At 35.8% G+C, this 17,578-nt stretch overlaps 1 protein-coding gene across 1 annotated transcript; it reads right to left on the bottom strand.

Annotated features, from left to right (window-relative positions):
* Window positions 1–6,952: 6,952 nt before the first annotated feature.
* Window positions 6,953–17,200, bottom strand: LOC127412918 (tryptophan 2,3-dioxygenase A). The gene is made up of 12 exons (XM_051649641.1): window positions 17,123–17,200; window positions 16,801–16,903; window positions 16,438–16,528; window positions 15,889–15,959; window positions 12,483–12,610; window positions 12,036–12,222; window positions 11,508–11,615; window positions 11,301–11,412; window positions 9,405–9,462; window positions 8,496–8,575; window positions 8,280–8,370; window positions 6,953–8,056 (listed from the first exon to the last, which is right to left on the bottom strand). Exons 1-12 carry the CDS (start codon window positions 17,155–17,157, stop codon window positions 7,903–7,905), a joined length of 1,218 nt encoding a protein of 405 aa, XP_051505601.1. The 5' UTR covers window positions 17,158–17,200; the 3' UTR covers window positions 6,953–7,902.
* Window positions 17,201–17,578: the final 378 nt, after the last annotated feature.

The following is a 17,578-nucleotide window of genomic DNA, read 5'->3' as shown; positions in this document are numbered from 1 at the left end:
ATTGGTAATATTAGAGCTCAAAGATGGATTGTGGTACCCCTAGACCCTGAGGTATCAGCCTCTTTATAAAATAATTGTTGTATTATTTTCCTGTAAAAATATCTAAAAATCCTTAAAACAAGATCAGTTTGATTTATCTTGTTTTAGAAACAACACTGCATAAGATATTTAGGTTTTTCAGAGAATGTATTTTTAACATGTGTGTTTTGTCTTACTGTACTGGCAGAGTTTTTATAGTCAAAACAAGTGAAAAAATCTACCAGTGTTGAAGAAGTAATCCAAAGTATTTAGAATACATTGCTGACCTTGAGTAATCTAATGGAATACATTACAAATTACATTTTACATCAAGTATTCTGTAATCTTTAGTGGAATACATTTCAAAAGTAACCCTCCCAACCCTGTTTATAGTATTATCAACATGTAATTAAAAGCAGTGACACACACAAAAAATAAAAATACATAGTAAGTATGCTACATAGGTTACATTAGTGGACAGTAATGCAACCTATGTAATAAGTCATTAACATGAGCAATGCAGTGTAAAGAGTGACTTCAGAAGTTTGTTTCAAATTGTTTATTACACCAGTCACAAACTTCATTGTATTAATGACCCATTGCAGTTTGCTTACCGCAACAACCACTCCACTGATGATGCCATGGCATCTACAATACACACTGCTCTCTCCCACCTGGAAAAAAGGAACACTTATGTGAGAATGCTGTTTGTAGACTACAGCTCAGCATTCAACACCATAGTGCCCTCCAAGCTTGATGTGAAACTCCGGGCTCTGGGCTTAAACAGCTCGCTGTGCAGCAGGATCTTGGACTTCCTGTCAAGCAGATGCCAGGTGGTTTGAATGGGTAGCAACATCTCATCACTGACCCTCAACACTGGAGCCCCACAGGGCTGTGTTCTCAGCCCACTCCTGTACTCCCTGTACACACATGACTGTGTGGCAACACATAGCTCCAATGCCATCATTAAGTTTGCTGATGATACGATGGTGGTAGGTCTGATCACTGACAATGATGAAACGGCCAACAGAGAGGAGGTGCACACTCTGACACGCTGGTGTCAGGAGCACAACCTCTCCCTCAACGTCAGCAAGACAAAGGAGCTTGTGGTGGACTTCAGGAGAAGAGAAAGAGAACACAGCCCCATCACCATCAATGGAGCACCAGTGGAGAGAGTCAGCAGCTTCAAGTTCCTCAGTGTACACATCACTGAGGAACTCACATGGTATGTCCACACTGAGGCCGTTGTGAAGAAGGTTCATGAGCGCCTCTTCTTCCTGAGACAGCTGAGGAAGTTTGGAATGAACCGCCACATCCTCACATGGTTCTACACCAGCACTATAGAGAGCATCCTGACTGACTGCATCACTGTCTGGTACAGCAATAGCACCGCCCACAACTGCAAAGCCCTGCAAAGGGTGGTGTGAACTGCCAGACACATCATCGGAGGTGAGTTTCCCTCCTTCCAGGACATATATACCAGGCGGTGTGTGAAAAAAGCTTGGAGGATCATCAGAAACTCCAGCCACCCGAGCCATGGGCTGTTCTCACTGCTACCATCAGGCAGGCGGTATCGCAGCATCAGAACCCACACCAGCTGACTTCATGACAGCTTCTTCCCCCAAGCAATCAGACTTTTGAACTCTTGATCTCTCACGATCAATATACATCAGCACTGCACTTTATTAATCTTATTATCATTCTCTCTTAACAACACACTGGCAACTTACTATCAACCGACAGCCTGAATGTCAACACAGTACAATACAACCTACTGTACATTTTATATATACTATATATACTATTTTTATTGTATAATGTGTATTCTATATTGTGTGAATTGCATACTGTACATTGTATATTATTATTTGTATATTGTGTTGTGTGTAATGATGGGTATATTAGATATGTAAACTGTGATATGTAAATCTGTTTATTGTAAATTGTCTCATCACTGTCATGACTGCTATGTTGCTCGGAACTGCACCCAAGACTTTCACCCACTATTGCACTTGTGTATATGGCTTGTGTGACAATAAAAGTGATTTGATTTTGATTGGATTATCCTAAAATAATAATAACAATAATAATAATAATAATAATAAATAGACAGAATCAACAGCATTTGTGGCATAATATTGATTACTATAAAATAACATTTTGTCTTGCCCCTCCCTTTCTTTAACAAAAGCAAAAATCAAGGTTCCAGTGAGGCACTTAAAATGGGGCCAGTCCGTAAACATTAAAATACTCACTATTTCAAAAGTATAGCCACAAGACATAAATAATATGCATGTTAACATGATTTTAGTGTAATAAAATTGCTTGCTAACCTTTTCTGTGTAAAGTTACTGCCAATTTTACAACTTTGTTGTCGTTACGTCGTAATGTCAACAAACCCTAAAACCCTAAAATGACTGTAAACATGACGAGTTTTAACAGAAGAATTAATGTAAGTGCTTTTATAAAATTATAATCTTCACATTTCTTCCTTTAAACCCTCCAAAAATTGGCCCCATTCGCTTCCATTTTAAGTGCCTCACTGTAACCTCTATTTTTGCCCTTTTTAAAGAAAAAGGAGGGACGAGTCGAAATTATTTTGTACCACAAAATGCTGCCGTTTGAGCTAAATTTGTACTGAACCCGAAATATTCCTTTAAAAGGAAATACATTGTTGTTAGAGGAGTGTTCTAAATGGACGCTCTCGGGTAAAGTTTGAATCCTGCCGCTAGAGGGCGATAGAGCGCTTTGCTGGAGAAACACTGATCCCGGATACATACAGTGGGGAAATTATCAAGCTCAGAAATGAATGTAGTGTAACGAAAGTGCACTGAGGAGCTATTGAATGGTTACCTATGACTCTTTTTAAATGGCGTTTACTTCAACATTTGTTGTTTTTATAATTTACCATAGACTGCTTCAATGATCCAGCAGTGTCGAATTAAGTAAGAGATATCAGACGGAAGGAAGGCAGCTATGACTTTTCAGCAACAGTACGGTCGAAATTACAACAATGAGGAACTTTCTGAGAGACGTATCCATTTCCAGATACGTTTGATATACAAATAATGCAATAAAAATAAAAGCTCAAAGATATGCGTGTGTTTCAATCACTGTGGAGAAGACAATGGCGCCGTGTCTCAAAATTTGGTGTGCTTCCTTCGAAGACAGCATTTATGGGCACCGAAGGCGTCTAGGCAGCTGCTATTATTGTGTTAGGGTTTACTTTGTCCCCTGTAGTTTTCTAAATGTGAATTAAAAAATCCTTTGTGGACTCCCTCATCTGGAAATTCGACTCATAAATAATTTATATAATTATAACAATTCTAGATTGAGTGAAATATCGCAATATATCGTAGATTTGAATAGCAATACACCAAAAATAAAGAATCGAAATAATATCGTATCGTGACCTAATATATCGATATTATATCGTAACGCCGGTACCTCCAAAAATTGAACCCCATTCACTTCCATTTAAGTGCCTCACTGTAACCTCGATTTTTGCTCTTTTTGAAGAATTAAGCTGTTTCCAAATCATCAAATGCATTGTTAAATTAATATAAAAGTGCCAGTTTACAAAAACAAGGCCAGTTTATTTCCTAACATCTATGTACAATGCAAAGCCATAAGCATATTAGACCATAATGGCTCCCTATTTCTGTGGTTAGGTCAAGGTAGCTAGTCTTTCTAATATAATATTTATGAATATAATAGTAGCCGAAACACTATAAAAAACTTAATTTATTACAACACAGTTTCAATACACAAAAGTACAGTATATTTGATTTCACCTGAAAGGTTAGCCTATTTTTTTATTATACTAACATTTTTGCCAAAATACCTCAATGTTTCTACTGTAAAATCATGATACATTTTTAGTAAGAGAGGGTGATTATGTGTAAAGCATGATAACTGCACCTCCTAAAGGACTGTTGTTGAATTCCTATATCGATTTAGCAAGAGAAAAACATTTCCCATCACACAATATTAATGTGGAAAATATTTAATCAATATTTGGTGTGCAGCTACTTCATCTGATTTCAAACACATCTGCTGCCCTCCCATTCTCTCAGGTTGTTATACTCTGGATAAAGTTGTAGCATGTTGATTCTTTTACAGTATATCGTACTTTATTGTTATTTTAATTTCAGACCAATTTGAAGTTGGTGAACCAGGCAGAGTATCCCTTCAAAGCTGTCAGTGGGATCTGCCATTTCTTCCCTCGGTCTCATGATGGAGTGACAGTGAAGAATTACTCTGGTCATGACTTCAGGTAATGAGCATGGCATGTACACTGGCCCCAAAATTTTAACTTATGAATGTCTTAGCATTATATAACAAAATTTCAAACCAAGTGACATTTATTTTGAAGAAAAATGGCAGAAGGACACTTTTCAAGCAAAACATTTTACAAAAAAAAAAAAAAAAAAGTTTCAGAATCATAAAACAATAAATTCTGTATATTGTTCAAAATGTAGATTTGCAATGAAATGATATGTAATGAAATTGATACATTTTAAATGTGGCTAAAGTTCTTTGTACAGCCTGTTTGAATATTTGTACTATTAGAATTCAAGGTTGAAATCCAGCTGGGATGTGGGCCAATGTTTAATGCTTACATGTTTGTGCTTGTCAACTTTGTTTGCAGCTCAGGGTCAGGTGCAGTACATCCACTCAAATTCAAGTTCACTTACTGCTGGTCATTTGACCAAATAAAGCTCTTCTGACATGTCTTTAGTTGTCATGAAATTGTGCCAGATGTTACTTGTCAGAAATTAACTTTTTATAAACACTATTTCTTCACATTTTGTGTTTTCAGAGCTCTTTATATATATATATATACATACAGGGTTGGGAGGGTTACTTTTAAAATGTATTCCACTACAGATTACAGAATACTTGATGTAAAATGTAATTTGTAACGTATTCCGTTAGATTACTCAAGGTCAGCAATGTATTCTAAATACTTTGGATTACTTCTTCAACACTGGTAGATTTTTTCACTTGTTTTGACTATAAAAACTCTGCCAGCACAGTAAGACAAAATACACATGTTAAATATACATTCTCTGAAAACCTAAATATCTTATGCAGTGTTGTTTCTAAAACAAGATAAATCAAACTGATCTTGTTTTAAGGATTTTTAGATATTTTTACAGGAAAACAATTAAAAAATATTATCAAGAATAAGATTTTTGCCCTAATATCAAAGATCTTACTAGAAAAGAAGAAATTATGATCTACCGTGAATTTTATTGATAAAATGTATGTTTGTGCCTGGTAACGTGCATGTAAAATGGCTAGAAATAGCATTTTAGCTTAGCGTAAAGCTGACAATTTACACAAGGTTTATTTCTATTTCTTCTGCTCCAAACTTACTTCAGACTTACTTCTCTGTCTGCTCGTATGAATGTAACACATCATAAGAAAGTGTTTCACCGCTGTTCAAATGCACTTTGGATCGCATCATTTATATGTATAAATATTTTCCATCTGAAAGGACTAAATATTAAATGAAACAAATGACAATAAAATGCAAAGTAATCTCTTCAGTAATCAAAATACTTTCTGAATGTAACTGTATTCTAATTACCAGTGATTTAAATTGTAACTGTAGTGGAATACAGTTACTTATATTTTGTATTTTAAATACGTAATCCACGGGTTTTATCCTTTCTGTTTTTTTTCCCTCCTGTTTGTTTACTAGTTTAAATTAAGTACTTTTAGTCCAAGGTAGAGAAAGTAGTTTTCAATGTTACACGGTTAGCTTTAACCAAACAGAGCAGTGTTATTTCAGTTATTCAGTTCAACGTTTGGTATTTGAAGAAATTTTTCTTTTTTTTTTTTTTTTTTACTATTTTAAGTTTATGTTATGTAGTATAAAGGACTAGGACCAAAACTGGCTTGATATTTAGTCCTAAACGTTCATTGTTGCATTTGATATTAATCATTTCCCCATTAATTTATAGTTTTTGAAGGTTGATGCAATTGTAATCTCAGATATATTTTAATATTTTACCATGGGGGACATTCCACACTGGAACCTCATGGGGTAACAATGGCTATGTTTACAGAAAAATAGGGGACAACATGTGTGGTAAATTTATCTAATGACTCAAATGTAATGCCTTTTTTTATCATGTTGACACTGACAGTCACTGTTTATCCATATTAGTTATCAGTGCAATGCAGTCTAGCACTGTAAGAATATGAGACATTTGTGGGCATTAATAAACATTCATGCAGTGCAGTGACTCTTTTGGATGTTGGACCAAAAAAATATAAAAATATAAAAAATCAAATTCTTAAAGCCATGCAGTATTATCATGTCTTGTATGAGATTATTAGGAAATGATGTAGTTAGATTATTTTGAGATAGTGATCTTGACAGTCATATTATTTTGAATGACTTTGCAATGTCAGATGAGAAAAAAAGGTCATTTTATAAAGTAATTGATACCTCTCGTGTTCTTTCTCTCCTCTTTTCCTAGGCATTGCAGAAAATGTTGCTGCTGTTTTTGAATAATTATTCTGTTGAAAATCTTCATACTTGAGAGATCAGCAAGTCACATCGACATTTTAAACTATCAGCCTTCGGACAGGAATCCGGCTTGATTCTCCAGTGCAGCTGATGAGAATTCTAAAATTCTCATGGGAAATGCTGGTAACAAATCCTGTTGCCTCTTGAATGCAAAGCCAAATAACTCCACTGTTTTAGCTAATTCCCTATTCCTAATCCCAGTTACTGCAGCCCAAAATAATCTCTGACTGTTTATTTTGGTTATGAAACACTAACAAGGTTTTTCTTAAGAATGTTTTAAAATGTTGAGAATGACAAAACACTTACTGTGCAGTTAACTTGTTGTATTAGCATGACATTGCACATATATGACACACATGTCAATTCATAAAAGAAAATGTGAAAAATATATATTAAATGTGAATTTTAATGGATTATGAAGGAAAGGAAATCTGGTATTATTACAGTACGTACCAGATATATTCAGAATTTATCTGCTTATGTAAATATTGTAACTACAAAGTTTACTTTTTACTTTGTTACACTTTTTGTATTCATCATGTGTGTTGCATTTTAAGAATGAAATGCCATGTATATTGATGGTATAAAACCCATTATATCCAAGAACGTATTTTTTTTTCTCCCCAGTTTGGAATGCCCAAGTCCTCCTGGTGGCGTAGTGACTCGCCTCAATCCGGGTGGCGGAGGATGAATCTCAGTTGCCTCCACATCTGAGACCGCCAATTCGCGCATCTTATCACGTGGCTTGTTGAGCGCATTACCGCGGAGACATAGCACGTGCGGAGGCTTTGCGCTATCCTCCGCGGCATCCACGCACAACTCACCACGCACCCCACCGAGAGCCAACCACATTATAGCGACCACGAGGAGGTTACCCCATGTGACTCTACCCTCCCTAGCAACCGGGCCAAATTGGTTGCTTTGGAGACCTGGCTGGAGTCACTCAGCACACCCTGGATTCTAACTCGTGACTCTAGGGGTGGTAGTCAGCGTCTTTACTTGCTGAGACACCCAGGCCCCCTCCAAGAACGTATTTTGACAGGAAACAGACTCTAATTTTCCTAAATAAACAAGAATTATCTTTATGTTTGTATATGTGTATTATATTTTATTTACAAAAAATACAAATCAGTTAGCTTCTCATACAATGGATATATATTACAGTATATTGACAGTATATACACAAGTGCATCAGCAGTATCACTGAGATTATGGTGACACCATGCTTAAATTCACAAGGTAAGAAGATTGATATTCTGAAACATCCGAAGCATCTGTTTCTAACATTATATACGAATGATCTTTTATAGTCCCTTGTCCATCCATTCCTTCATCCCTGTTTAGTCTGAGTCGTCACTGCTGCAGTAGGAGCTGTCACAGCATTCAGCGGTGTACAGGAAGCTGTGCTCATTTGGGTCCAGTTTAGGAACCCAATCCCTCGGAACCAGAAAGGTGGCCAGGTTAAACAGATCCACAAACACCTTGTAGCGATCACTGAAACAACATACTCCTTGTCAATACTAAGACTGAATAAGACTTGTCCGGAAGTTTTGTACGTTTTATTTTTGTACTGGCATGTTGTTGTACATTTCAGACCTTTTTTAAGCATGCAGAGCATTGTGTTTTATATGAATAATTCTTAACAGAGACTCCTAGAGCCAAAGCATGCCGAGTGCTTCAGTTTAAGGCTGGATTTGTTCCAGATTATTTGGCCTACCTGACAGTGGAGCGCAGATATTGATAGCCTGATGAGCCACCTGTGCCAGCTTTACTGCCAATCATTCTGTGCACCATACACACATGGTTGTCTAAGGGTAAATTCAGATATAAATTATGCTATGTATAAGTAAAAGTATTTTTGGAATGCATGAGAAAAAGCATGGGAAAAATCCTTTGTTCTGTGTTTTCCCACAGTTTCAGGGGTTTCACATACATCTCCATTTTGTCATGAGTGTGTCGATGTCCATCAGAGACGTCAGAAGTTGGAACGGAACCTGAAATCGAGGCTCCTCTCTAAAGGTAAAGGAAGTTTGGTTGAGCTAAAGGAATCTTCATTTATCTTGAATTAGAAAAAGTGAATAAAACACGACCTGATCCTATTTAGATGTATTAATGAAATTAAGGAACACAATTAATTTGTTAGAATTGAAATAGCTAAGTTTAAAGGAATAGTTCAGGTTCAAACAAGTTTAGCTCAAGTATCTTTAGTATTTGTGCCATAATGTTGATTACCACAAACAATTATTTTGACTTGTTTCTCCTTCAAAAAAAAAAAAAAAAAAAAAAAAAGGCAGAAATTGAGGTTACAGTGATGCACTTACAATGGAAGTGAATGGGGCCAATTTTTGGAGAGTTTAAAGGCAGAAATGTGAAGCTTATACTTTTATAAAAGCACTTACATTATTTAGCTAAAACTCGTGTTATTTGAGCTGTTAAGTTGTTTAAATTATTGTTTTCACGGTTGTTTTAGGGTTTTGGTGTTGACAGCGTTATGTCGTCATGGTAACTAAGTTGTAAAATTGGATATAACTTTACACAGAAAAGATTAGTAAGTGATTTTATCTCACTGAAATCATGCTAACACAGATATTGTTTACATTTTGTGGCTATACTTTTGAAACAGTGAGTATTTGAATGTTTACAGATTGGCCCCATTCACGTCCATTGTAAGTGCCTCACTGTAACCCAGATTTTTGCTATTTAAAGAAAATTAGGGACGAGTCAAAATTACTTTTTGTGGTAATCAAAATTGTGCCACAAATGCTGTCGATTGAGCTGAACTTGTATTGAACCCGGAATGTTCCTCTAATGGTTCAAGTTTTGTGCAGGACAGCAGAATTACCTGTAAAAGTAGATCATTAGGGCTCCCTGTAGTGCCTTATAGGACAGCCTCCTCTGACCTGTTCAAAAAGAACAAGATAGTACTTGATTTTTATTAGTGCTAGGAAATTTAACGTGTTAAATTCTACGATTAATAGTTTTCATTTAATGCGTTGAAAAAAATTAACGCACATAGTATCCGTTTTTTTTCCCTTCGTGAGCCTTCGTGAGAAGGGAGACAGGTGCCTCAGGTTATTCCTGGCAGGCTACTCAGCCTTGCTGGCTCCATATGATTAGGAATAGGGTGGGGGTGGGGTCATGCTGCCTGCCTGGAACAAACAGAGGCACCTTTGTACAATGGGTGAAACTTCACTAATATTTTTCCCCACTTTCTGTAGCTAATTGGCATATATAAATTTTTCAGGAGGTACTCACTTGACACAACTGCGCATCCTAGCACAAAAACTTATTGTGTGGAGCAGTGCACATTTCGTTACACGCGACACATGTCCCGGGCATAATAAACAGGGGAGCGGATTTACTGTACGGAGAATGAAGACTAAGCATGAACCAGGCGCATGCGAGATACGGGCAAGCTGCTGTAATTGCGCAACTACTGTCATCTGAACCAGTTTCAAAAGCGGAACTGCGAAAGAGGGACCCTATTCTTTCCGATTTCACTTTGAGATCAGGCTGGCATGTGCAACATGATCACACGTGAAGTTGGCATGATGTTTCCAATAGTTCCGGTACCCTAGGTTCGGCTACTGTATGCTGACACGCTGACATGCAGCATTCTTATCAGACATGTTTGCAGTGGTTTCAATGTATTTACCTTTCCACTTGGTGCGATTGGCAGCGCGTTGCATCAGCTGCGTGGGTGACTAAAGTTCAAAGCCAGACAGTAACCATGTTTTAATAATCAATGCCTAGCATGATTTGGAGGTTCCACTTTTCCCTCTAACATTACTTTTTTACTCCACTAATAGTTAAGGTAAGGTTTGGGTTTGGGTTGGGGGATAGAATCTATAAATATATGCTTTTCTCTTCATTGTATAACGTCCTGTAAAGCTGAAAACAACTTGCTTCACTACTAGCTTTTGGTGACCTCTCCTGGACATAAATGGAGCTCACACGTGCTCATATGCCCAACAACACTTACTGCTTTGACCACTGGGGGCAGTGTTTCAAAATTTCGGTCAACGTATACCGATTTTGATGAAAGAAAAGTCGGTCTACTCTTTCCAATTTCACTGTGAGATCAGGCTGGCGTGTGCGTGATAGAGACTGAAGGATGTGTCTGTTCAGCGAGCTGCAGACAGGTACTGTATACTTGTAGAAACTGAACAGCAGCCAGAGAAAATAATAATTTTGAGATTTTAAACTTAAGCAAATTAAACTTCAGCATTCAATAAGTTTTATAACTGTATATATAGTGTCTAATAATGCATTGTGAATGTACAGTACACACGTTTATCTTGCCAATAAAACTCGATATGAATGGAATCTGCCCATTTGATCCTATTAATACTTGTATCAAAGATTAATACCTGTAAAATTGTGTCTTATTAACTATATCCACAGAAAAGAAAAAAACCTGAACATTTGAACATGTACATTTTTATTTAAAATAAATGATGACTAACCAATTTCTTGCAAGTTCTTTTAAGACAAAGTATAAATTAAATATATTTATGTATATTAATATATTATATATATATTTTATGATTTTTTAAATGTTTGTTGTAATGTATCATGTACCATAATTTAATTGTGATTAATCGCAGTTAATTACAGAAAAGTGTGTGATTAATTAGTAAAAAAAAAAAAATTTAATCGATTCCCAGCCTTAATTTTTATGTAACAGCTAATATCACTTGACATTGTTTTTCTGCAGAGTCTCAAGAGGTTTGCTCACCTGTGCTTAGTAAGTGATCATGTCGTTTCTCATCAAAGAGCGATATGAAAAGGTCTCTCTGCTTAATGAACTCTGCCATCATCTCTTCTTTCGTCTCAGAGTCTGGTTTTTGCTGTTAAGCAAACACAAAAAATGTCTGGAATTAGTTGTTCATTAACTTACAACACTTGTTAATTGTGTATAAGTATGAAGGGATCCCCAACAAACCTCTATTTGTTCTTTCTCTTTCCTGAACCCATCAAAAATATTGTTTTGAAGTTTCCACCAGAAGTTAAAGCCATCTTCCTCCAAGCCTGGAGTTCTCTCCAGCCATTTCTAAAAAATATTGATTCAGTGTGAGAGTGTTAATCAGCCGTTTGATCCTGACCTGATATTAAAAATGGTTCTGCTTTTTAACTTTTTCCTCAATGAATACCTAAAATCTGTGAAGAAGTCCAGTAAATTAAAATGGTTCTTGTGTATACAGTTTATTCGATGACATTGTATAACTCTTATGGGGGGGGGCTGAGTGTTCCTGTATCTCATAGTGCCAACAACTCCAAAGGTCATTGGTTTGATTCCCAGAGAACACACATGCTGAAAACATGTATAACTTAAATGCACTTTAAGATGCTGTCATCTGTCAAATGCATAAATTTAAAGTTTGGTATTCCTCACTGGACTGCTAAAATATCTTCTGAGTACTACTTATTGCAATAATGTCCTTTATTTTCTTCTGCTGTAGGTGCCTTATACCTCCACTAACTGAAGTAGAGTGGACTCCTGCTCTGAGTGAAGAAGCAGCTCGCTTTCCTGATCACGAAAATTGTCCCGGTAATGCCTTCTGTTGTAGGGAACTCTCTGGTTGTGTGGGACCCCAATCTTGTTTTCCAACAGTCGAAACTGCAGACTCTGGAAACCTGAGGCTGGTGAGAGGTATTCCCTGTGCACAAAAGCACACAGATCAATTGATCTAAATACAATTATACCTAGCACTGCCATTGCCATTGATTTAACAAATTGGTACCATCAAATTCTTATTTACTGAGTTGGCTAACCCTCGTCTCTTGAGTGTTAGTACATTTTCCAATATCAATTTTTCCCAAAAAATGCTGTTATGTAGGAATTGGAATTCTTGTTTTTCAGTAATCGTTTGGTAAAGAGGCTTTTCATTGTCATTAATGACAATAAAATAAATTTTACCTGAAGTCATAGAAGTCTAAGGCAGTCATGGTTTCCAGAACAGCAAATTGGTCTAGTAATAATCTGAATATCATTACAATCCTGTTGATGCGAGTGTTGACTTTGAGCATGTTTCGCTCATCACGGACCTGTAGAAATATGTAGAAGTGCATGTAGATACCTTTATTAACTCTCTATTATATCCTTCAACTAGACTGAAAGTGGCAGCATCATGCTGTCATGCACATTCAGAAAGTTTGGGCCGTGATATCTGCTTTTCATCATCGTCCGAAAATGCCCCCATATAATAAGAATATATATATTTTTTACATATATAGAAGTAAATGCGATGCTTTGGATACACAGCTATCAAAAAAATCCTTTGTAAGACCCTGAATTATGTACTTCCACTCAAAGTTTTGATAACTTTGAAATATTTATGTTTTTGAAAGAAATGTATATTTTATTAACCAAGGAGGTGTTAAATTGATCAAAATATACAGTAAATACATTTATAATGTTACTAATAACTTTCTATTTCACTTAAATGCTGTATTCTTCAAACTTTCTGTTCATTAAAGAATCCACCACTTGAAGCAATAGGAAGACATAAGATATTCATGTTTCGTTCCATGCTTGTCAGTCAAGATGTGATCCATCCATAATACACTTTTCTAATTGTTTACCATGCATTTTTTGTTCTTTTGACCAGTCTAACCTTTTCAACCTATTTGTCAGGATCAGAAGTGGCTTTTATCCTTTGAAACTCTGTCTAAAAAGTCAACATCCCAGAGTCTTCTTTTCACTTTTTTAGATGAAACTGGTGTTTAATGTGTATTGTTAGTTGCCAGCTAAGCACCAGTGTTAGTTCTGTTTCTCAATTTGTTTTTAGAAAAAGCATCAATTTCTTTCCAAAAAAAAAATAGTTTTAGTGATTCCAAACTTTTAAACAGTTGTGCATATCAGTAACATTGAGTGAAAAACATTGAAGTGATACAGAGCAGCACAAATATGTTGAGACTGATAAAATAAATAAATATCACCCTTAATATTGTACCATCTAGCTTAACAAAGTTGTCTGGACAAACAATTGAACAATGTTGCTGATTTGCCAGCTCCCAGCATGCATTGCGGCATGAAAATATTTTAATGGTTAGTGTTATAGGATTATTATTTGCTCTTTGCAGACTTTATCTGTGCTGTTGTTGTTGTTTTTGTCATCACTGTTTTTAATGTTTAATGTCTACAGTTGAAGTCAGAAGTTTACATACACTTAGGTTGAATTCATTAAAACTCATTTTTGAACAAATCCATAGATTTCATATTAGCAAACTATAGTTTTGGCAAGTAATTTAGGACATCTGCTTGGCACATAACGAGTAATTTTTCCAACAATTGTTTCACTTTTAATTAACTATATCACAATTCTAGTGGGTCAGAACTTTACACACATTAAGTTAACTGTGCCTTGAAGCAGCTTGGAAAATTCCAGAAAATGATGTAAAGCCTTTAGGCAATTAGCTTCTGATAATTGGAGTCAATTGGAGGTCTACCTTTGGATGTATTTTAAGGCCTACCTTCAAACTCAGTGCCTCTTTGCTTGCCTCTTTCCACATCATGGAACAATCTAAAGAAATCAGCCAAGACCTCAGAAAATTGTGGACCTCCACAAATCTGGTCCATCCTTGGGAGCAATTTCCAAATGCCTAAAGGTACCACGTACATCTATTCAAACAAAAGTATGCAAGCACATAACACGAGACCATGCAGCCATCATACCACTCAGGAAGGAGACACATTCTGTCTCCTAGAGATGAACATAGTTTGGTGCGAAAATTGCAAATCAATCCCAGAAAAACAGCAAAGAACCTTATGTAGATGCTGGAGGAAACAGGTAGACAAGTATGTATATCCACAGTAAAATGAGTCCTATATCGACATAACCTGAAAGGCTGCTCAGCAAGGAAGAAGCCATTGCTCAAAACCGCCATAAAAAAGCCAGACTACAGTTTGCAAGGTCACATGGGGACAAATATCTTACTTTTTGGAGAAATGTCCTCTGGTCTGATAAAACAAATATTTAACTGTTTGGCTATAATGACCATCATTATGTTTGGAGGAAAAAGGGTGAGGCTTGCAAGCCAAAGAACACCATCCCAACCGTGAAGCATGGGGGTGGCAGCATCATGTTTTGGGGGTGCTTTGCTGCAGGAGGGACTGGTGCACTTCACAAAATAGATGGCATAATGAGGAAGGAAAATTATGTGGATATATTGAAGCAACATGTCAAGACATCAGACAGGAAGTTAAAGCTCGGTCACAAATAGGTCTTCCAAATGGACAATGACCCCAAGCATACCTCCAAAGATGTGGCAAAATGGCTTAAGGACAACAAAGTCAAGGTATTGGAGTGTTCATCGCAAAGCCCTGACCTCAATCCGATAGAAAATTGTGGGCAGAACTGAAAAAGCATGTGCGAACAAGGAGGCCTATAAACCTGACTCATTTACACCAGTTCTGTCTGGAGGAATGGGCCAAAATTCTAGCAACTTATTGTGAGAAGCTTGTGGAAGGCTACCCAAAATGTTTGACCCAAGTTAAACTATTTAAAGGCAATGCTGCCAAATACAAACAAAGTGTATGTAAACTTCTTACACACTGGAAATGTGACGAAAGAAATAAAAGCTGAAATAATTCTCTCTACGATTATCCTGATATTTCACATTCTTAAAATAAAGTAGTGATCTTAACTGACCTAAGACAGGGAATGTTTTCTACGGTTACATGTTAGGAATTGTGAAAAACTGAGTTTAAATGTATTTGGCTAAGGTGTATGTAAACTTCTGACTTCAAATGTAACTCCCTGATATCACTTGCTGTGTTTGCAGGATGCTCAAAGGTTGTACTGTGTAGTTGTTATAGAGTATACAGATAAAGTGCAATGATATAAAAATAAAAAAAAGTTTAATTTCATATATGCTATTTAAACAAAGCAGTCAAGTCTGTATTACTTAAATCAAATGTTTCTTATTGTTGTATAATTTGATAACTTGTCTGGGCTTAAAGTGCTTACTGTCAGCTTGATCATTCATTAATGCCAAATGTAATATTCTCATAAAAAAAATCTTATTATTATTAGTTTTTAGGAGATTTATTAAACTTTTTATATTGAAGTATATATACTATTTATTATTATTATTATTATTATTATTATATTACAGTAATTAAAAGCAAGCCCTGTCAAATAAAAAAGGAGCATTGATCAGATAATTAATTAACTTATATAAGTAATTAATAAAATTATCTAATAAAATACTGTCTTGGTGCTTATGACCCAGTAACACAAAGAGGAATCTCAGGACCATAGACAAGTCTTTACATTTGGGACCCCCCTTAATATTTAATTTATTGTTGTTGGCCTACTCACATGCCCACTGATGAAGATTTCTCTCACTGAGTCCAGCTCCCATAGAACTTGTTTAAACCACAGTTCATAGGCTGCAATAGATAAGAGTTAATTATTTCTTCAGATAACCTATAAAAAGTGATTACACTTAAAAGGTAAATGTATAGAAGGGCCTCAAAGTGCAATGACATTATACTCTTAAACTTGTGATATAAGTATAAATAATACTATTGCAATGCAATTTTTTTTTTTTTTTTTTTTTACATTAGGTATAAATAAAAAAATAATATGACTTTACATGTTTATATGTGCCACAGCATGGTGGATGCTTGATAGTTCACATTCACAATTGTTAAATTGATAAGAACATAACTAACATGGATTACATTCTGCGTTATGGTTAAGTGTTTGATCTAGTCTTGCCTATTTTTGTTGCAGTGAATCTTGTCAACATTCAGCATTATAAATAGGGAAATGAGCTTTTTTGCCTGCTGTGTTTTAGAAGCATTCATTGGAGAGAGGCTAAGACTGATTTGCCCAAAGGCTGTTTCGAGCATTCGTGTGGCTCACCTTGATGTGTGACGATGAACAGATGTTCATCATGGATCTTGTTTCCCTTCAGCTCACTTTGAAGCACCTGAGAAGTCACAATTTTATCCAGCTGGGGATAACAAAAATTCAGAGTGTCAAGGAAATGAAACCAAACAAAGTCTTAAATAACCAAGCTCAATGTATCCATTCAAAATAGAGAAACTAGTTCACGGTTTTCCATTAAAGTTGCACTGAGTTCCAAAATGGCTAAGTAATTGCATATTAATCATCAAAATAACATAATCTAATATATTTTATGCTTTTAATCAATAAAATGCTATTAAATATACACAAAAATGTATAATACTTTTAATAACAATACACATACAATTGTGTAGTTACCTGCAGATAATCACCATAAATAAGACCTCCTTTGCTGGCCTTGTTAATTCCAGTCTGAGCATTATCATTCTCATCTTCTTGAGAATGCTGCTTACTAGTTAACCTGTAGTTTCATCATATATATCAACATAAAAATACAAGACATATTGAAAACAAACTTTTATGTATAGAATTCAATATACAGGTTAAACTGATTGTCTATATGGAATCAGATATTGTAGTCACGTGGTTTTCAACATTTTAGTGAGAAATGTGCCTTTGCGATTTAGATGATAAAATCTCAAATATATACAGTAAAATAGTGAAAGTTGAAAATACATACAAGAATTTCTGCTGAAAATATGGACATCCACTCATGGTTAAATGATGTAGCAAGCTGAAGTGTCCTTCCCCCTAAACCAGGGGGTTTCAAGGATTGTTGCGCATTTTATGTTCTTTTCTGACATTGTGACTGACCAATCACCTCTTGATCCATCCCACCTCCCTTCAGCCCATGTTCACCCCTTTTACTGTTGGTGTTGTTGAACTTTGTTATGTTCTTATCTCAGGTGAAATCCTTACATTGGTTTATGCACCAAACAGTCAATTTGAGAAGGGCTTTTGGACATAAATTAAACAAATGTGAGTCAATACATGGGTTCAGTCAGAATTGCACTGTAGAAATTTGAGAGCATTCCTAGATTTAATTCTGTTAAGGAAGACTGCGTTGAATAGAGACTGTACTATGGTATACAGCAATTCAATGTTGAACTTTTCCCGCCTAGATAAATCCTAATGA

This window comes from Myxocyprinus asiaticus, chromosome 22, assembly GCF_019703515.2.
Source record: "Myxocyprinus asiaticus isolate MX2 ecotype Aquarium Trade chromosome 22, UBuf_Myxa_2, whole genome shotgun sequence".
In the NCBI taxonomy this organism is placed as follows: domain Eukaryota; kingdom Metazoa; phylum Chordata; class Actinopteri; order Cypriniformes; family Catostomidae; genus Myxocyprinus; species Myxocyprinus asiaticus.
The sequence above is the reverse complement of the archived record's forward strand: the minus strand, read 5'-3'. Positions and strand labels throughout refer to the sequence as shown.

Coding starts and splice junctions, on each gene's coding strand:
- LOC127412918 (XM_051649641.1), bottom strand. CDS start 17,157: ATGAGTGGATGTCCATATTTTCAGCAGAAATTCTT. Junction 9,463..11,300: donor TGATCACTTACTAAGCACAG/GTGAGCAAACCT, acceptor CTTTTTGAACAG/GTCAGAGGAGGCTGTCCTAT. Junction 8,576..9,404: donor CTAATGATCTACTTTTACAG/GTAATTCTGCTG, acceptor CTTTACCTTTAG/AGAGGAGCCTCGATTTCAGG.